Raw genomic sequence first — 22,540 nt, 5'->3', positions numbered from 1 at the left:
ATGTATCATGATTGATGTGTATAATGAATATCTAAGTCACAGGGACTCAGCAAAGCAGGTGCCGCACCCACGTCGACGCGACACGACGCGATTGTGCATGCGGGTGCGGTCAACACGACAATGGGTGCGATCAACGCACCCAGGGTCATTTAGGTCCAATTTTTAGACTATATTTTTTTTCGCCTGATGAAAAGCGAGTGAGAGAAGGAGGATTAGGGAAAAATCCTCCTGAAGCCTAAAGCCAATGCCGATGCCGATGCCGACGCCGACGATCTCCGACTCCTTCCGGCCGCTCCTCCTCAGTTCTCAGGTATGTCACCTTCCGACTTGCTCTCTCTCTCACTCTCACTCGCTCTTCGTCACTCTCACGGTCTCTCTTCTCTCTGTCTCTCTCATAGTCTCTCTTCTCTTTGTCACTCTCGTTGTCTCTCACTCGCTCTCACTCTCACTCTCACTCTCACTCTCTCTTCGTCACTCTCACTGTCTCTCTTCTCTCTGATTGTATTATATGTGGGTCATTAGCATCTAGGGTTTTTAACTTTTTATTAATAGGCTTTTTGGACATTTCAAATTTTTTTCAATAATATTATTTGTGGGTTTTGGGCATTCCAAAATTTTTTCAATAATGTTATTTGGGGGGGTTGGGCATTCCGAAATTTTTTGATGAATTGATGATGCTATAGAGGTATATAGTTAATGAAATTTGTATTTATTTTTTGGGGATCTTTGACTATTTGATTTTGGGGCTTTTGATTCTATGCTAAAATGGGTTTTATGGAGCTTCTTGATTTTTTATTTCGTTTACAATCTATTTTATTAGTTGCTTATGCTTGATGACTCAAGGTCAAATGTCACTTTCAGCTTTTTTGAAAAGTCGTTCTATCAACCATTGCTTAAAATGTGTTGCAATGTTATGGGCATGTAATGGGTTTAATTTATTTGTTTTGCGATTGATTCGTTATCTAAGTTCAGTTCATAGGATTATAAGATCTACCAAGTTACAGAAGTTATTGATTTGTCAATATTTTAAGGTGCAGTTGCTCGCTTTCCTGTTTCAAGAAACACAAGGTATTCTCTTCATTCAAGTTCTTTTGCTGGTTGCTCTTCGTACGGGTGTATGCTTATATGTGTTTGTACTCGATTTTAGTTTCTGTTGCGTGGTCAGAATTCTGCTGCAGTTCGTTTCATAACTCATTTAATGACACATGATACGGAAGGTTTAATGTTAGAAATATGAAGTTACATTGAATCACTCAAGCATGTATATGTTCATATAACCTGGTTAATATACCCCTGTTTTGACCAGTCCAAGACATATAGTTGACTAAGAAAATGGTCTAGCTGACTATGACAACCTTGAAACTGTCAAGGTTCCCTTTATATATATATATATATATATATATATATATATATATATATATATAGTGTTACTGTTGTTAACTGTTAAAACTTCAAAATTATATATATATGTACATTTTTGCCCTGCCGCACCCAAGGTTTTTTAAAGTTCCGCATCCCCACACCTGCACCCATGTGACTTAGATATCTAACTAAATTACTTATAAGGTATGTGCGTGTGTTTCATGTTGGAATGGTCAAATGTGATTTGACTTATTGTTTATAAGAATTATGAATGCATATGAAAATGATGCAATGATCTGAATGTCATATATATATATATATATATATATATATATATATATATAATGCAATGACTTGAATGCATATAGATTATGCTTTATTACGTGAGTTAAGATTGAATAGAATATTAAGTGATGAAATGTTTTATGTTCGAATGCTTGAAATAAAGAACTTATAGGACGTTATTTTCTTGTCTATCACTTGACGATGGATGAATAATATATCTTTACCTTTAAATGCTTGATATGTTTTCTTTAAGTTTGAGTTTGGGTTGCTTTACCAGACTTTAGCGAGTCTGACCCCATTTTATGGGGGGACAGGTAATATAGGTAAAGTATGATGAGTAATAGGAGCGAAGGACTGATCGAGCTGTATCCTTGAGGGTCCACTCTTACCTTGCGATGTTGGTATAAATGATCTTTTCGTTTTAAGTACTTGATCATGTAGAGACTGGAGTATTTTTTCATACTCTGATTTGAAAAGAAATTAAAACTCTTCATATTTCAGTCTTATATTGTATGTGGTTTGAAATGTGTATATCCCGTACATTTTGATTTGATTGTTATTTTTAGTGTAACCGTGCCTAAAGTCTTAATCGTTTTTAAAAATCGTTTCCGCATTATAATATATGATTTACTTATACTTATCAAAAAAAATTGGTCTCGAAATTTCAATATTTGAACTATAATTAAGGTTAAAATTTTTTGGATGTTATATTGTAAGTGATTATAGCACTTTTTATATTTCCACATATCTCATTACAATCAAAGAATATTAAAGCTTGGTTTTACTCTTGATTATCCCAAAAATGGTTCTTTCACATAAGCATTGCATATTCAAAAGAATGTTGTTTTTTAAAGAGTATTATTTGCCTTTTATGGCACTCTTATGTTGTCCATCACAAGTTATTATATGATGCATCAATCCTTTATGGCCTTGTTATTGTTATATCAGAGATGTTTGTTGAGGTAAGTTATGTGTTCCCTTGCGACTTACAGTGTACAGTTGCGCTTAGAGTCTGTTTTGCTTTTGTTGAGTCTGATGTAAGCTGCCCGGTTCAGGTGAATTAATACCCCGAAGGGGCAGCCCGTATACTTGAACTGTAATAGCCTGCGGGCAAAATTGTGAATGAATCAAATGCGTTGAGCTTTCTTTTGTTCACCCTCGTTGTGATTGCTTCTTGTGATTGCAACTTCTCTCCCTCTATTCTCTCTTGCTCTCTTGCACTCTGATCATAAGCTTCCGCGACCGGCAAGCGAGCTGACGAGTAGGCTTGCGGCGGTAAGGAAGGACCGTCGCGCCGCGCTGGCCCATTGAAGGAAATAGGCTCGTGACAAGTGGTACCAGAGCCCGTTCTCGTGCTGGGGAAGGGACTCCGGAGTCGGTGTCGACAGACACGCCGACAGGCTGCGATTTGTGAGCAAGACATCGTGGCGCCTTATCAACACTTGCGCAACACCAGAGGCAAGGCAGTTGCCGAAGCTGAGGAGATGGGTTCACCTCAGGGCCAAGAAGAGTTGGCTGCAACTGTTAATAAGCTGGTGGAAGATGTGACTTCGCATGATGAAGCGATTTCACGTGCATGTGATTCATTCAATGGATTGAATGATGTGGTGGCGAGCCTGCAAGAGCAGGTGAACTTACTAATGGGGCAGGTCACTTCGTTGACGACTACAGTGGCCGATCTTGAGTTGAGAAACCGTACGTTACAGCGGACGGTGACCCTGAATGGCGGAAATGGTGAGAGATCGTCAAGGATTGATGTACCTAGACCCGCAAAATTCAATGGTTCTCGCGACAGCAAGGCCATTGAGAACTTCTTGTTCCAAGTAGAAGACTACTTGGATATCCAAAATGTGACCCTTGAAGATCTGAGGATCAAGGCTGCAGCGGCCTTACTTGATGGTGATGCTATCGCTTGGTGGAGGCGGAAGCGCAATGACATGGAGAGGGGTCAATGTGTGATAGACACCTTTGACGACTTCAAAGTAGAGTTGCGCAACTACTTCATGCCAAGAAATGCGCAGAGACAGGCTTACCGGATGGTTCGTGAACTCAAACATACTGGTTCGTTGCAAGACTATGTCCGAACGTTCCAGAAGCTTATGCTGGAGATACCTAACATGCCAGAAGACGACATGCTCAACTGGTTCATTGTGGGACTTCAACCATGGGCACAGTCCGAAGTGGAAAGGAGCAACCCCCGTGTTTTGGAAGATGCATATGTGGCGGCGGAGCGCTTAGTTGATACTCAGCGCAAACCTTTCACCCCATCAACCAAAGTTGGGAAGAAGCCTGACCACGGAGGCAAGAAGGATGAGCAGCGCAACGATAAAGGTGAGGCGTCGACACGCCATCAACCCGAAAAGAAACAGAACTACACGAAACATAACAACAGCAACAAGGGTGCGGTTGTGACATGTTGGTTCTGTGGGGATAGACATATCGCCCGGCAATGCCCAAAGCGCCTTGTAAAGGACGACGGGCAAGCCAATGCTGCACAGGAAGAATGCAGCGATACTGAAGGCAGTGACGCTGAGACCATGCAACCGAGGATGGGCGCTATGCGATCGATTAACGCAGCTAGAAGTTGCGCAGCTAAGAACATGCAGGTCAGTAAGGAACTTATGTACGTAGAAGTCATCATGAATGGAAAGTCTACTTCGGCAATGGTAGACTCTGGGGCCACACACAACTTTGTCTCGCGGGAAGAGGCAGAGCGGTTGGGCTTGAAAACTGGGCCAAAGCAGAGGACTATCAAAACAGTAAACTCTGAGGCCAAGCCCATTCTTGGTGAAGCAAGAGATGTGGCTACTCAAGTGGGGAGTTGGGTCGGCAAAGCCAACTTCTCTGTGGTGCCCCTGGACGATTTCAAGGTGATTCTGGGTATGGAGTTTCTGCGAAGCCAGAATGTGATGATGCTGCCAAAGTTTAACACGTTGACGATCATGGGATCGGACCTGTCCCACACAGTGCAGTGCCTTACGCAGAAAGGCAAGTCTTCAGTGTTATCAGCAATGCAACTGAAGAAGGGTGTCAAGCATGGGGAGCAGACATTCCTAGTTGCAGTGCGTGCAGATGAAGGGAAGGTAGAAGCAGCAGTGCCGCCGACCCTAGCCCCTCTATTGGAGGAGTTTCGGGGGGTGATGCCTCCGGAATTGCCAAAGCGTCTTCCGCCAAGACGCGAGGTCGACCACAAGATTGAGTTGACCCCGGGAGCAAAGCCTCCCGCAATGGTTCCATACCGTATGGGGCCAGCAGAGTTGAAGGAGCTGCGCAGGCAGCTAGACGAGATGTTGGACGCAGGCATTGTTCGTCCATCAAAAGCCCCATTTGGTGCCCCGGTCCTTTTTCAGATGAAACATGATGGCTCTAAACGGTTATGTGTGGATTACCGGGCCTTGAACAAGGTCACGGTGAAGAACAAGTACCCATTGCCATTGATAGCAGACTTGTTCGATCAGCTAGGCAGTGCCCGTATCTTTTCCAAGCTAGATCTGCGATCGGGTTACTGACAGGTGAGGATTGCCGAAGGTGATGAGCCGAAAACAACTTGTGTCACCCGCTATGGTGCTTACGAATTTCTAGTAATGCCATTCGGGTTGACAAATGCTCCAGCCACATTCACGACTTTAATGAACCAGATTTTCTACCCTTACTTAGACAAGTTTGTGGTAGTCTATCTGGATGATATCGTGATCTACAGCAGTAACATGGAGGAACATGTCGGGCACTTGCGAACAGTGTTTCAGGTGCTGAAGGAGAATGACCTCTGTGTTAAACGAGAGAAGTGTCTCTTCGGGCAGGAGGAGATCAGCTTCCTTGGCCACGTTATGGGGCGTGGTGTGCTGCGTATGGATGGGCAGAAGATAAGGGTCATCCAGGAATGGGTTCCGCCAAGCAAAGTGCCAGAATTGCGGTCATTCCTTGGCTTGGCAAATTATTATCGGCGTTTCATCGAAGGTTATTCCCTCATTGCTGCGCCCCTCACAGATTTGTTGAAGAAAAATCGGGTATGGCTCTGGACAGGAGCGTGCCAAGATGCCTTCGAGGGCTTGAAGAAAGCCTTAGTGAGAGAGCCAGTGCTGCGACTGCCTGATCATTCGAGACCCTTCGAAGTCCACACTGATGCCTCAGACTTTGCCATTGGCGGAGTTATTATGCAAGACGGGCATCCGATCGCATATGAGAGTCGTAAGCTGAAGGATGCAGAGAGGCGGTACACAGTGCACGAACGTGAGATGACCGCCATTGTGTATTGCCTCAGGACCTGGCGGCACTACCTTTTGGGTGCCGAGTTTGTCGTCAAGACGGACAATGTGGCCACGAGCTATTTTCAGACGCAAAAGAAGCTGACGCCCAAGCAAGCTCGATGGCAGATGTTTTTGGCTGAGTTCGACTTTGCCTTGGAGTACAAGGTTGGGAAGACCAATGTTGTGGCGGATGCCCTGAGCCGTAGGGCTGAATTGGCAGCTGTGCGTGCGGAGTCTTCTGAAGTGCATTTGGAGGGTGCATTGTTGAGCCGCATCCGCGAGGGTACGCAGCAAGATCCGACCGCACAACACCTTGTTTCTCTGGCGCAGGCAGGGAAGACTCGGCGATTTTGGCTACAAGACGGCCTCCTCGTAACAAAAGGGGGGCGCATCTTTGTACCACGGTGGGGAAGCCTCCGCCGAGAGCTACTCAAGGAGTGCCATGATACACTATGGGCCGGCCATCCTGGTCAGGAGCGGACCTTAGCACTCCTTGAGCGCGGCTACTATTGGCCGCAGATGAGAGACGATGTTGAGGGGTATGTGCGGACATGCCTCATCTGCCAGCAAGATAAGGGGACAAACCAGAAGGCTGCCGGTCTCCTTGAGCCTCTACCAATTCCAGAACGTCCTTGGGATAGCATCTCCATGGACTTTATTGTTAGTCTGCCAAAGGTAGAGGGTCTCAGTTCTATTTTGGTCGTGGTGGATCGTTTCTCAAAGTATGCCACCTTCATTTCAGCTTCTAAGGAGTGCCCTGCAGAGAAGACTGCAGAGTTGTTCGTAAAGCATGTGGTGAAGCACTGGGGCATACCAAAGAGCATTGTGAGTGATCGTGATGCTCGCTTCACGGGCAAGTTCTGGCGTGAAGTATTTCGGCTACTTGGCTCTGAGTTGCTGTTCTCAACTAGCTTTCATCCGCAGACTGATGGGCAGACAGAGCGTATCAACGGGATCCTGGAGCAGTATCTCAGGCACTTTGTTAGTGCCAATCAGAAAAATTGGGTGAAGCTCCTTGATGTGGAACAGTTTTGCTATAATCTGCAGAAGAGCGAGTCTTCAGGCCACAGCCCGTTCGAGATAGCCACGGGGCAGCAGCCACTGACCCCGCACACGCTTGCCGCACAGGAAAAGGGAAGGCCATCCTTTGCCTATCAGTTTGTTCGCGACTGGCACGAGCAGAATGAGTTGGCGAAGACATTCCTACACAAAGCGGCAAAGAGAATGAAGAAGTGGGCGGACAAACACCGTCGGCCCGCAGGGTTCCAAGTTGGGGACCAAGTGTTGGTGAAGTTATATCCTGGTCGCACAGGCATCTTCCGCGGGCGGCACCGCGGACTACTCAGAAAGTATGAGGGACCCTTCACCATCACAAAGAAGGTGGGTAAGCTAGCCTATAAGCTGGAGTTGCCCCCAGACTTCAAGGTGCACCCCGTGTTTCACGTGTGCAACCTCAAGCAGTTCCATCCAGATGATGGATACCCGAAACGCAACGTGCCGCAACGCGCTCCCATCATGCAGAGGGCCCCGGCAGCACAACGGGCCGAGAAGCACCTCAGTCAGATCCTTCGCCACAAGGTCAACTACTTGGGGCAAGCGAAGAAATACTTGGTGCAGTGGGAGGAAACAGCGGAACCAACGTGGGAGCCTGCATTTCGAATGAACAGCCGCTACCCGGCTGAAGTCAGGGCTTACCACGAAACAGATGGCGCCGAGGACGGCGCATGATTTGAAGGGGGGAGCATGTTCCCTTGCGACTTACAGTGTACAGTTGCGCTTAGAGTCTGTTTTGCTTTTGTTGAGTCTGATGTAAGCTGCCCGGTTCAGGTGAATTAATACCCCGAAGGGGCAGCCCGTATACTTGAACTGTAATAGCCTGCGGGCAAAATTGTGAATGAATCAAATGCGTTGAGCTTTCTTTTGTTCACCCTCGTTGTGATTGCTTCTTGTGATTGCAACTTCTCTCCCTCTATTCTCTCTTGCTCTCTTGCACTCTGATCATAAGCTTCCGCGACCGGCAAGCGAGCTGACGAGTAGGCTTGCGGCGGTAAGGAAGGACCGTCGCGCCGCGCTGGCCCATTGAAGGAAATAGGCCCGTGACATTATGTGCACCTCATGTTATGTCATTTTAAATTGTCAACTTATAGTTTGGCTCTAAATGGCTTGTTATGTGATCTCTGATTATGAGTGTCACTCATTTGTTTGTTGATCGTTGATTTTATGGATGCTCTTAATTATGTATACATGTGATGGATGACTAAGTTTTGAAACCATAGTGTTTCGAGGTATATTGAAAAATTGATGTTCTTTAATTGTTTTTTAATTATAAGCTTTCTTACCTCGAGTGTTTTTCTCCTCTTATGCCTCTTATCTAAGTGTCACCATATGTAGACAAGAAATATGTTGGCTTTGTTCTCTTGGTCTAGTAGTTGAACATACTTGTTTTGAGCATCATTGTATGTAGACAAGGATTGTTGTTTCCATTGTGTGTGATGTTGGCCCATGGTTGGCTTTTGTGTCCTTGTTCTAGTCGCCGATACACTCATTTCAAGTGTCGCTTTATGTAGACAAGAGATGTGTTGTCACACTTTTGTGTGTGTTTTAGCCCATGGTTGGTTTTGTACTCTTGTTCTAGTAGCTGAACATACTTGATTTAGAGTGACATTATATGTAGACAAGAGTTGTTTATTCACATTTTTTTGTGTGATTTTTAGTCCATGTTGGCATTTATACTATTGTTCTAGTCGTTGATACACTCATTTCAAGTATTATTATATGTAAACAAGAGGTGTTTATACACACCTTTGTGTGTCTTTGGCCTTTAGTGGCATTATGTTTATGTTCTTGTTATAGTAGCTTATACACTTGATTTATGGTTTTTGGAGGACTAATGAGGTGGTTGCTTGTAGTGGATGAATTATTGTTAAGATTTGCAAAATTTCATATTTATGGGAATTCTTAATCTGGTTTTGATTAGCATTTCATTTATCATATGGGATTTCTTTCTAAATTGGTTCTTCGGCCTTCTAGTGGGCTTTTGTATTTTTCCAATATTTCATTCTAAGATATGTAATCATCTTTTGGAATTTGAAATTTGGTTTTGATATGAGATTTTCTAATTCATGTTCATTTTATAGCACAATTACTATGTGCACATGTTTTTTGAATCAAAGAATATATTTTGATTATTTTGTCTCATAAGTGAACCTAAAACTTTTGAACTCTTATGTTTTATAGACTCTCTTTTATCATATGCACTTGAGCATTTCCTTTGTGAAATCCCCTTCAAGAGAATTGCTCAATTCAATAACACTTGTTTTTCTCGTCTTGTAAGCTCAAGTAATATACTTGATTAAAGTATGATTGAAGCATGTTCATTAATGACTCTTTTAGTGTTGATCCATTTCATTACATGATGCTCACAATGGCTTTTTAATCCCTCACTCGATTAAGATTCATATCTTTTCTATTGCCTCTTTGAAGGCTCTTTATGTTGTCCCTTTATGAACTATTTTGATATTCCCCATTGTAGTTTCTTGTTTGACCATGTGAATGCATTAAGCATTCTTATTATATATTTCCGTATACACTTTAAAATTTTCTCACTTTTACTTATTTTCAAGGATGTCTTTAAAAGTTGGTCTTCTAAAAACATTTTTGCATGCATAAATAATTATTTTGTCCTAACGGATCATGTGCTTTAAATAAAATAATTATGCCTTTATTATGCATAGAATATCTTTTTGCACCATTATGATATGGTTTTGATTGATTCATCTTGTTTGGAATATTCCACTTGATTAAAGTGCAAAGATATCTTTTACTTAGACCTTTTCTTGGTTTGTTCCACAGGATCTTGAAGATAAGATGGAAAGAAGTACCTTGGATAGATTATGGAAGGTACTCACCATTAAAGACAATTGGAAGAAGACATTTTCAAATTTCAATGGCATCCTTACTAAAGACTTTTGAAGCCTTGAGATTCTTCATCTTGTATTCTTCAATCTTTTCGTTCTCCCACGCAAAGTTTAAGGGGGGTGTTAAAATGTATTCGTCAATCATTGTAATCATATATATATTATATATATATAAAGGATGATACATATACATATATGGTATATATGTATATGTATCTACCTAATTATATATATATATTATTAGCCATAGGGGTAGTTTAGTCATTTCACTTAATTTTAGGCATATTCTATCGAACGAATATGATTGTAATCTTTTTATTTTTCTATTTTTATCTTTTTTATTTTCGTGCTTCTCAAAGTACATTGGGGGGCCCTCTCTTAGAGAAGTTGGGCCCCTCCAACGGTCACAATTGTGACCGTTGGAGGGGCTCCAACGTCCATGAGAGGAGCCCCTCCTTACCTCTCTTTAGTGTTATAAATAGGAGACTTCCCCTTGTATTTCATATCATTCTTGTGGGAGCTTGAGCTCCATTGTAAAAGGGTTTTTACCCTATTTCTCATAATAAAGATATATTCTTTTAGCCTTTTGGCTTAACCCCTTTGTGGGTTTACGGGTTTAGCACTTTATATGCTTTTGGTTGCCCCTTACTGGGTTTGTGTATTTGCACCTTAAGTGTGCATTTATGGGTTCATTATTGAACACTTTGTTTTCTAACAGGAACATCTTTACAAATCAAAAGTGTTGGAACATTAGGCTCCTTTAAAAAATTTCTAGTGCCAAATGTTAGAGTTGTTCCACAACTAAATTTAAACATTCTCTCCGTTTCTCAAATTTTCGATCATGGATGTGAAATCTCTTTCTTAAATAAGGGTTGCTCTGTGCAGGATCTCCGGTCCGAGAAGCTGATTCGGGAAGGCCATAGGAGGGGGGATCTCTATTACATGAACTACTTGAAACTCCTCACTAACTATTTTTGTAATTATGTACAAGATAAAAAATTTGAAACTTGGACATCCAAGTTTCTTAAAAATGTATTATTTTCCCTCTGGGAAAAAATTTTGTAATGAGAAAAATTTTGTTTGTAAAGATTGTATTTTTGAAAAACTGAAATCCACTCATTTTCCAAATAGAACTTTTGTGTCTAAGAAGCCTTTTGAATTAGTTCATTCGGATGTATGAGGACCCTCTTCTGTCATATCAAAATGAGGATATTCATATTGATGACTTTATTAGATATGTATGGATTTATTTTCTTAACTTAAAATTCGATGTTTTCTCATTCTTTAAGAAATTTCATATGATTGTCAAAAATCAATTTTTAAGTAATATCTATATCCTTAGGTCCGATTCGGTGGAGAATACTTGTCAAAAGAGTTTCAAAATTATCTAGAAACCAATGGAATTTGCCATCAAAAATCTTGTCCTAGAACTCCTCAACAAAATGGTTTAGCCGAAAGAAAACATAGACACATTTTGGAAACTACTAGGACTCTTCTTATTTCAAAAGAAATTCTAAAAAGTTTTTGGGCCGAAGCCGCTCTAACATCAATTTATTTGATAAATAGAATGATCTCATCATCTTTGCAAAATATATCTCCGTATGAAAAACTATTTGAAAGAATACCTGATTTCAATAGGTTAAGAATTTTTGGTTGTAAATGTCTTGTTCTTTCACATAAAAGAGATAATTTATCACCAAAAGCTATTAAATGTGTATTCTTAAGTTATGGAGAAAATAAAAAAGGATTTAGATGCTTCGACTCCAAAAATAACAAACTATATGTGTCTAAAGATGCAACCTTTTTCGGAAATGAAAATGGTTTTGAGAAAACTAAAGACATTAATAAAAACGAATATGCTTTCTTGTTTGATCTTCTTCCTCAAGAAGTGATTCCTAATGAAAATTTGGTGAATGACCAAGAGGACACTCCTCTTAACAATATTGAAAATGAACATGTTGATGAAAACGATATCATTGATAGTAGACCAATTCAAACCTATATTCGGCGTGGTCAACAAGTTCCCATGAATGCATTGGAAAAATACTCTCAGGATTCTAGCATAGAGGAAACTTCACTTAGAAGATCCAGTCGTATCTCCAATCCCCCTAACAGGTTTGTTTCTTATAATTCACTAACACCAAAATATAGGTCATGCCTAATTGTGTTACACTCATTCCATGAATCATCCCACTATAATGAGGCTAAGAATTTTTCCCAATGGGTTGAAGTCATGAACTTAGAACTTAGTGCCCTTGAAAAAGCAAAAACTTGAGAAATAACTTCATTACCTATGGGAAAGAAATCTATAGGTTGTAGATGGGTCTATAAAGTCAAAACTAAGAGTGATGGGTCCTTAAAACGCTACAAAGCTAAGTTAGTAGCTAAAGGATACTCTCAGGAATACAGTATTGATTATGAGGAAACCTTTGCTCTGGTTGCTAGAATGACCAGTGTTAAGACCCTTATTGTTATTGTTTCTATTAAAAAATGGCCTATTTATCAATTAAATGTTAAAAATGCATTTTTAAATGGTGAACTAAATGAAGAGGTTTACATGGATCTACCACCAGGGGTATGTATTGGTAACGATAAAATTCTTAAACTCAACAAAGCTTTATATGGATTAATACAAGCCCCAAAAGTTTGGCATGATAAATTTAACAATGTAATGACACGTTTGGGTTTTTGTTCATGCTATACAGACATTGCGCTTTTTGTGAAAAGTATAGGGTCTTTGGTGGTTATTCTCCTGCTTTACGTAGATGATATGATTATCATTGGAAGTGATAAGCAGGAAATTAATGATATCAAGAAAGTTTTTGAAAGAAAATTTTGACATGTCTGATCTTGGATTCGTAAGATATTTTTTAAGATATTTTTTAGGTATTGAAGTGGCATACTCCCCCAAAGGGTACATTCTTTCTCAAATGAAACTTGCAGCTGACATTTGTTCAAAGTTTGGCATTTCCGACGACAAGAAGACAGAAACCCCTAAAGTTATCAATGCCAAATTAAGATTGGAAGATGGAACTCTTCTTGAAGATCATACTCTCTACTGTCAACTTGTCTGGTCTCTGACATACTTATTCATCACTCGGCCAGACATTGCTCATGTAGTTCATTTAGTCAGTCAGTTTCAACATGCACCTACAACAGTGCACATGAGTGCAGTCTTAAGAATCATCAGATACATTAAAAACATTATAACCAAGGGAGTTTTTATTTTCTCATCTTCGTCACTTGATTTAATTGCTTATATTGATGCTGATTAGAGAGGAAATCTCAATGATAGAGTCTCAACTACAAGTTTATGTGTTTTTAGGCGACTATGATTTCCTGGAGATGCAAGAAGCACCACAAAGTATCTTTGTCCTCAACAAAAACGGAATATCGTGCAATGGCCACTACAACCATGGAGCTTGTATACCTTCACAACCTTCTTAGTGATATGAGCATAGTTATTTCTATACCTTCAAAGATGTGTTGTGACAATAAAAGTGTCATTTATATCGCAAGCAACCACACCTTCCACGAGCGTACTAAACACATTGAGATGGACTGTCACTATGTACGTAATGAATATCTAAAAGGGACTATCGCATTGTCATATGTTACATCCGAGTACCAGTTGGAGGACTTCTTCACAAAAGCTCTTGTTGCTCCTCGCTTTATCTTTCTACTTTACAAGATTTCAGTCATCTCCCCGTAAAGCTTGAGGAAGGATGTTAAAACATGTGTCATACCCGATAAAGGGTATTTTTGTAATTATGCCCAATAGGGGCATTTCAATCATTTATTTTAATTTATTTTTCTTTTTCTTCGTTATTTTTTAATTCTGCCTAAAAATATGAGTCTTGTGGTATGTTCTTAATTACAAGATATTTAATATTTTGCATTATTCTTATGAGATATGCATGCAATATGTATCTATACTAGTTGATGTTTTATGCATCTCATAAAGACATAAATGCTTCATATGTGGTTTTATGGTTGTATTTTGTGCAATTCATCATTATTTTATATGTTATGATTTTTTTTAAAAAATGCTAATTTTTCTTGATTCTTTTGAAATTTTTGAAAAAAATTATTAAAAAATTATGATTTTTTACGCTAAGTATCTAACTTTGGGCTTGACCAATACGGGTAACGATACGCTACTTACAACCTTGCTTAGAGGCCAATTCTAATTCTATCCCAGTTGATCCAAAGCACACGAGTCCAGAGTCAGTTTCACTTCCCTTGCCTCCTCAAGTACATAGAAGCTCCAAAGTATCAATTCCTCTTACCTGTTTTGTATCATATGATTCCTTTTCTCCTCAGCATCGTGCTTATTTAGCTTTAATCTTTTCTTATGTTGAGCCTAACTCTTATGCAGAGAGTTAGAGACTTTCTCTAAAGAGGAAATAACAACATACTATGGCTGAAGAGATGAGTGCACTAGGGAGGATGCATGCTTGGAATCTAGTGGAGCCTCCACCTAGAAAGAATGTAGTGGAGTGCAAGTGGGTTTACAAGATAAAAGACCAAAGCAGATGGATCGATTGAGAGATACAATGCAAGATTGGTGGCAAAGGGTTATAGTCAAAAGCAGTGTTGTTAAAAACGCGCCTCAAGGCACAAAAAGCGCGCCTCGCCTCGAGGCGAGGGCCTTTTCGCCTTGAGGCGCACTTAAAAAGTGCAAAATCGCAAAAGTGTATGCCTCATGCGCCTTAAGGCGAGGTGCGCCTCAAAGTGAGGCGCGCATTAAGAAATCGGATGGCCCGGACCCGAATTCGACCCGGATCTGGGCCCGTATTCTCGAAAGATCGAGAACCTGTGTCTTTAAAAAAGACACAGGCGCTTCGGGGCGAGGGAAAGCCCTCGCCCCTTCTCTCTCCACTTTGTCCCCTCTCGTCCCCCGCCACTGCTGTCGCCGGCCACCACTCGCCGTCGGCCACCACTCGCCGTCGGCCACCACCCGTCGCCGGTCATCGCCTCCTCCACCTTCTTTCCTCTGCTGAGAAGGCATCGGCGACCCGCCAGCGACTCACCGCCACCGCCGTCCAATCCGACGACCTCTGCGTTTTCCGGTGACAGGTAAACTTCTTTGCTTCTTCTCCGTGATGGGTCGACGAAGATCTGTGTGTTTTTTCCCACCTTCTTTTGTCATTTGTTCTTTGTGAAACCGTGTAACCTACGTTTATGGAGAACCCGGCTCCACTCATCCCTATATCATCCTCTGTGGTCATAACTCCCTCTGGGATCTCATTGGGACTAAGTTGTTTTGATCAATCTGGCCCTATCGATGGGTTCAGCACGGTTGATTTAATAGAAATCAATCTTTTGATAGTGTTCTTTAACAAAAAAACATGATTTTCAATTTATTTTGACAGTGGTCTTTAACAAAAAAACCATGATTTTATTAATGGTTATTGATTTTTGAATCAGCAAAAAGTCTTGTACTAAGTCGGATTCTGTCTATTCAAATGATGATCTTCACTAAATGGATGATGTAGATCACATACACAGGGTCCAATTTGATGAAAACAACTTGCATCAGTGAGGTCCTAATGACAGGAATGGCGATATGGATGACTGGAACCTAAATGTGGTTATGGGTGTCATGCAAAACACTATGCTTGCTTCACTAAATGGAGGAAAAGAGGGATTGAAAGTGTGTTGTTATAGCCTGGCCACGAGCAGGCCGATGCCATGAAGGCCCTCAGAATGATGAAACCACGAGCAGGCCGATGCCATCGGCTTTTTGGATGTTAAAGAAACAAAAAATCTGTGTATGTTTTTGTCTGTGAATTAGTATAAGTCTGAATTCTCTCTTCATGATATGAATTTTCAGTTTGTAGCTAAAAATTTAGAAGTTTGTTTCTTTGATTATTGTATGACAAGCAATATACTTTTGCCATACTTCTTGTTATGAATTGGATGTCTCTAAACTTCCAGGTGACAGATAATATTAGGGCCTTAGGGGATTTGAAGTTAAGTCGATTTTTCATCTGCTTAGCTTTTTGCTTTGTTTTATTGTTCCCATCTTCTTTTTTCTTTTTTTTCTTGAGAGATTGTTTTACTCTTCCCATCACTCTTTGGTTCTCTACTATGAAAGGTTATCATGTCAACTATTTAGACCACTAGACGCACTCGGCCTAATTTAAATTAAAAAGTAGGTTCATTATATGAATATTTTACTGTTGGCTTCTGTTCCTATTGTCTTATTAATGACTTTTTTGCCATGCTGTCACTCGTGTTTTTCTTGTCACCTTTTAGCCTTGTTTGTATTTATGTATTAGTTTAGTGACTACGAATTCAAAATATTTTAGATGTTATTCCTTGCCTCTTCAAATATAGAAATACTCTAGTCTCTGGACATGCACAAGTAGCCATCTTTTCGCTTTCTTTCAACTAAAAGAATGAAAGAGATCACAATCATGGGTTTGGTTTACAAAACCTGCAACGGACCAAACCTTGTTAAGATGGACAAAATACTTAAAGAACCTTTCAACTCACATTATATTTTGATAGATTTGCAACTTCCTGACTACTATGCCTTCAGTTAGCATGTTGTATATTAGTCTGTTACATTACAGAAGAGTTATGTATGTCGTCGTCATTGTTTTGTTTCTATTACTTTGGCACACATGAGCAACGTAGCTCCTGTTGCTCAATTATGCTTTTTTCTAGGATTCCTATATAGCTTATACACCAAGATTGTCTATTTTGCATTTGTTTTCATGTAATGTGGTCAACAGAATGCATGATGTTAATATATATTTTGTGTTATGTATTTTTGCAGTTGAACAATGGCAAAAGATGTAGGATGGGATCATGGAGTTAAAGTTTCAAATCCTACTAAAGATCTCAAACTCGTAGGACATGTAATTTGCAATTATTGTCATAAAGAGACTACATGAGGCATCTATAGGCTAAAACATCACTTAGCTGGCACAAAGAATGGTGTAAGCATGTGTGAAGCGGTTCCACCTGACGTGAAAAGATTTTTTCAGAATCATCTAAAGGATCAGAGGCTAAAGAAAGAAGAGTTAGAACAAAACAAGTTGGATATTGGGAGAAGTGTTTATTTTGGACCATCAACCAGCGAAAATGTGAATAAAGAAACTAGTGAATCAGATAGTGATGCAAAAACAAGTACAGCTGGTCCTATGGACCTTTTTGTGAACAAAGAAGCATGACAAACCACAATAAACACTGCTTTCAAAAGGGATGAAAAAAAAATGTATGTCGTGCCATTGGTAGATTTTTTATGCAAATGTTTTATCATTTAATCTTTGCAACAGTCCATATTTTGGTGCAATGGTAGAAGTTATTGCAAATTATGGGCGAGGGTTCAAACCGCCTTCTTATCATGAAATCAGAACGTGGATTTTGAAGGACGAGGTAGATTGTACTCATGAAATTTTGAAAGAGTTCAAAAAAGAGTGGTCAAAGGTTGGTTGCAGTATTATGGCAGATGGTTGGACAGATGGAAAAGGAAGAAACTTAATTAATTTTCTTGTGAACAGCTCATCTGGAATATTATTTTTGAAATCCGTTGACATCAGCGACATGGAAAAAACTGGTGCAAATTTGTGTAAGTTGTTTGAAGAAGTTGTTAAAGAAGTTGGTGAAAGTAATGTGGTGCAATTCATTACAGATAATGCACCAAATTATGTGGCACGGGAAATATGTTAACAGTAGGAAAAACATGTTTTTGGACACCATGTGCAGCCCACTGCTTGGATCTTATGTTAGAAGATATTGGAAAGATATCAATTTTTAAAGATACAGTGGAAAAGGCAAAAAAAAATTACAAGATACATTTATAGTCATGCATGGGTATTAAATTTAATGAGAAAATTCACAAAGAAGAAAGAACTTCTACGTCCAGCCGTTACTCGTTTTGCCACAACATATCTTACACTTCATAGTATTGGGTGTTATAAGAAAGAGTGGTTGGATCCGAACATCGACATAAATGTCATTTAGCATGTGCCTATTGAAAAAGTCACTTCACCTCATGTTTCACAAAGTGGTTCTAGGCAAGACATGTCTTCAAGAGATCGAGGTAAAGTTATATTCCTTTTACCTAGCTATGAATATAAATGTATTTTTTTAATTACATAACATAAATATTTAATACATGATTTTTTATTGAAGGAAAAAGAAAAGCAAAAGAAGTAATTGAGGACGTGGATGAAGAAAGTGTAGATGATGAAGAGTCAGAGAATGAAGATAAAGAAGAACCTATTTATATGGATTCTTCAGATGATGATATTGAAGACTTAAATATTGATGATGACGAGACACAACAAGAGCCTAGGCCCTAATTCATATCATAGAGCTATTGGCCATTTATATGTTTTTTGGGACTTTCAGTTGTAATTGTGAATGTTAACACTCTCATTTTGAAGAATTATGGACAAATACATTAACATTTGGTTGTTAATGTTAACATGCATTTTTTAATTATGACATGATGTTGTTAGTGCTAATATGCATTTTGTTGTTAATGTTAGTTTTTTATTGAATGAATGCTCATATTTATGCAATTAGATACTTATATAGATCAAGTTGTTGCATTAATGTTACTTTTACATGTTAATCTCATATTTTTTTCGTATTTATTTGAGATTTTTTATTTCGTGTTGGTTGGCGCTTCATCAATAAAGCATTTCTTATTTATTTATAATTTTAGATAATTTTTATAGTTTTTTTTAAGTTTAAAAAAAATTGAGGCTTACGCTTTGCGCCTCGAGGCTTACGCCTCGCCTCAGATTTTGGTGGAGCGCCTCGCTACGCCTCAACGCTTTTAACAACACTGGTCAAAAGTTTGGAATAGACTTCGGTGAGACATTTGTGTTTGTAGCGCATATGACAGCTATAAGGCTTTTACTTGCAGTTATTGCAATTAAGCAAAAGGATGTGGAGATTTGGAGGAGGAGGTGTATATGGAGTTACCTCCAAGGTATTCAAACCCTCAAGAGAGGGTGTGCAGACTAAGGCGAGCCTTATATGGGCTTAAGCAGGATCCGCACCATGGTTTGCAAAATTTAGTAGTGTTGTCAGATCTCTTGGGTTTGAGCAGAGTTATCATGACCCTGTCTTGTTTGTGTCATCATCCTCTCAAGGCAAGTGTATATTACAATTGTATGTCGATGATATAATTGTTACTAGAGATAATGTGAAAAAGGTAGAAGACACCAAGAAGAGGTTAGCTAATGTTTTTGAAATGAAAGAGCTTGGTATCTTAAAGTATTTTCTTGGTTTGGAAATCGCATACTCTAGGAGGGGGTTGTATCTGTCACAACATAAGTATGCAACCGAGCTTGTTGTGAAATCCTTACTTGCAGACGATGCTAAGAAAGTAACTTCTCTAATGGAAGCAAATGCAAAGTTGAGAGCAACTGATGGAGAGGTTTTGAAAGAACCAATCGTGCACAGGCAGTTAGTTGGGAGACTTATCTACTTGACTATTTTCAGGCCAGATATCATATATGGTGTACGCGTTAGTCAATTTATGAGCTCACCCACATCAGTACATCTTACTATTGTTCTCAAGATAGTTTGTTATGTGAGAGATGTGGGATGTTCTTTTCGTCACCATCTTCCATGGAACTTAAGGCTTTTTGTGACAGATTTTTGAGGATCTACTCATGACCGCCTATCCACTACTGATTTTTATGTCTTTCTTGAAACCTCCTTGGTTTATTGGAAGAGTAAAAAGCAACAAAGGGTAGTGTTGTCTACTGCCGAATATAGAGCAATGGCTCAAGTTATTGTAGAGGTTTTTTGGATAAAATGACAGTTGGGTGAACTTGGAATCTCTATAAGAAAATATCATTGTATTGTGATAATATGAGTGCTATCTACATTGCAAAGAATCCAGAGTTTCATGAGAGGACCAAGCACATTGAGATAGATTGTCACTTTACCAGAAAGGCGTATGACAATGACATTATCTCCTTGGAGCATGTGAGCTCAAGGAATCAGAATGCAGATACATTTCACTAAGAGTCTCGCTCCATTACACTTTCAATCATTCCTTTCCAAACTTGGGATGATTCCCTTAGCATCATCTCAAGTTTGAGGGGAAGTGTTGAATAATGTAATATGTTACTGTATAATATGTATTACTTGTCTTCTGTACTACCCCTCTCTTATTGAATCTTTTGTACATATCATTGTTTATTAGGGGTAATGTTGTAAATTGCCAGGTGGTTATGGGGTCAACAAAATTTGTCTTGTAGTGAGCCCAAGAGGGTCAACCCTCCTTTATGTGTATCTCTTCTTTTGGGTTTTCTTTTGAATGAAGTTTCCTTGCTCTCTTTGAGCCCTTTGTGCTCTATTATCCTCTTATTCTTGATTAGAATACAATCTAGCATGAAACTCTGTGTTCTAGTTTTAGAACTCCAACAAGTCTTGCTAATCAACTAATCATATTGCTAATGTATAAATCAAAACTTATATGAACTAAAGGCATGAAATCAGCACAAGTGGCTCTCACATTCACCTATATAACACTGTATGTGTACAACTATTGGACTCAAGACTCTCAGCAATATATTGACAAAGAAAATTCTTGGAATACTTTCCGTTCTTTTAATGTCAACAAAATCTTGGTAACAAGTGGAAAAAATAAATGTACCTTTTACCAGTATTTTTCCGAAACAATATTAAAAAACAAGTGGATGGGTGTCAATCATGAGGAGAAAATAAGCAATCAAACAAAGAACAGCTTAAATTGAAAAAGTAAAGAAAATGAAAAGACCATGATGTTCCCAAATATTATCAATATTTCATGATATTCCACTGAATCACTGATACTTCCAAAATATTAGAAACCAGCTAACTAAACCATTACCTGTAGAAGCCAATGCAAAAAATAACAATTTAATAAAAAATAAACATACCAATAGAGATGCAATCTCAGTGAATCCAGGGAAAGTCATAGGTCCAAAGCCAAAATGGAAATAAGTAAAAGCTTTAAAATAAAAGCTAATAATTATCCATGGATGCAACAAACAGGACAATCATTCTCTTCAATGACAAAATGGTCACATTTAACCATCCAATGATGTAATCCCTGTTTATTTCATATGATATAATAAGAAACAAAGTCAGAATGTGTAAATACCTGAAGGTAGATACTTGTGTCAAATTGGCTCTTCAATGCGTATTCATTGAAGACAGAAGCCAAAGATGGAACAGTAACCTGAAAATTTTTTAGGCCAGATAAAAAAAAATATGATACAGCTAAACAAGTACAATATAATTAGTGGATGAGAAAGATGCCATCTTTGCCCAAAAAGGAAAAAGAAAGGAAACAAGAATGCCTGAAGCACAAACATAAATCAAAATAAAACCAACACAGTTGAAAGCGAACATGCAAACAGAGAAGATTAGACCAAACAAAACTGCTGGCTAGCAGTTTAAAATTGCACTCATATACTCAGGAAAATAAACACAGATGACAATCATGAAACTATAGTGAATATGTGGTACTTTGTCGATAGAGCCAGTATTTTCATGCATAAAAAACCACTCAATACATTAGCGCAATGGCTGACAGTATCAGGCCTAGCCACAAGAACAAATGCAGCTAAAAACTCTCTGAACTGGTTAAAAAATGGAAGAAGCTATCACTTACAAAAATGGCTGTGTACAGGTATGCACCAGTAGCAACTTGTAGACCCAATGTCGTGGTAGCCTCTGGAAGTGACCGAAGCTGGTTGACAGAAATCCCAATGAGCAAAAGAGCAAGAGCCTCCCACTGTATCAAAACAACCATCATGATCAGAGGAAGAAGATGACATCCTTGAATGCAATAAAAAGTAATTGTGGGTGTCATTCAATGTTAATTATTTCATGGACAGTGACACTAGCTCAACAAGACTACTTGAATAGCAACTTATGTGAATATAAACTTTTAGTCAAAAGCAACAGGCATGCCAACTTGCCAGGGATCCTAGAGCAATAGCAACACCTTCAAAATCTAATATAATAGTACTAGCAATGACAATAATAGTAGGAGTAGCAGCAGAAGAAGAAGAAGCATTTTGATTTTAAAACACATTTAAACATTCTCATAGACAACATAGATATCCACAGCTTTTGTGGAAAAAAATATTTTACAAAAAATCGAGATATTGAATAAAATTTTCCCAAATACATACTACAAAATAATGAGGTATTAATAATTTTAATTCCAGTGATTGATGACAGTCCATCAGATGCATACAGAAGAATAACCAATAAAATGGTAAAGGCACCATTACAGTGAAACAATTAAAAAAAATTAAGGTCATTTACAAAGTAAAAACACAAATCAATTATGCATGCGTGCAGGTTCAAAAATTTAGCATGCCTAAAAAATGTCAACCAAAAATTCATCCACAGAAGCATCTCACATATCTGTCACATCTAGCTTTTATCAATCCATCCATAAAAAAAATGGTAAGAACAATGGAGAAAAAGAGATCTTAAAAGTTTGATAACTTTAAACAATGAGATGACTAAATCCTGCAGAAAGGGTTTTAACAGCTCTGGATGAGCTCTTCTCAAAAGAAAGAAAAGAGAAAAACCAGCTTTGGATGAGCATATTTGTCCAACTTTTATTTTTTTTCCTTTTAAAATGATGCTAAAGGCATTGGATTGTAGGGTCAAGAAAAGACGTGCCCCATGCACCCACATGTGCACCTGGACAACGAATGTCAAGGCTGGCCAAGCCTGGGCACAAAC

General features: G+C 39.0%; 1 protein-coding gene and 1 long non-coding RNA gene across 2 annotated transcripts in view; one reads left to right on the top strand and one right to left on the bottom strand.

Annotated features, from left to right (window-relative positions):
* LOC149843143 (CMP-sialic acid transporter 5-like) overlaps nucleotides 1-22,540 on the bottom strand; it is a 78,684-nt gene that overhangs the window by 31,252 nt on the left and 24,892 nt on the right. The window contains exons 8-9 of the mRNA XM_089999617.1: nucleotides 21,450-21,572; nucleotides 20,937-21,014 (exon numbers count right to left, since the gene is read on the bottom strand). Coding sequence (XP_089855743.1) covers nucleotides 20,937-21,014; nucleotides 21,450-21,572 — 201 coding nt within the window. The remainder of the gene's footprint in view (nucleotides 1-20,936; nucleotides 21,015-21,449; nucleotides 21,573-22,540) is intronic.
* On the top strand, nucleotides 17,132-18,294 carry LOC149843144 (uncharacterized). The gene is made up of 2 exons (XR_016431116.1): nucleotides 17,132-17,867; nucleotides 17,960-18,294. It is a non-coding gene; the product is annotated as an uncharacterized LOC149843144 (long non-coding RNA).

Source organism: Nuphar pumila, chromosome 3 (genome assembly GCF_984573655.1).
Source record: "Nuphar pumila chromosome 3, dmNupPumi1.hap1.1, whole genome shotgun sequence".
Classification (NCBI taxonomy): domain Eukaryota; kingdom Viridiplantae; phylum Streptophyta; class Magnoliopsida; order Nymphaeales; family Nymphaeaceae; genus Nuphar; species Nuphar pumila.
This window is presented reverse-complemented; position numbering and strand designations above follow the sequence as displayed.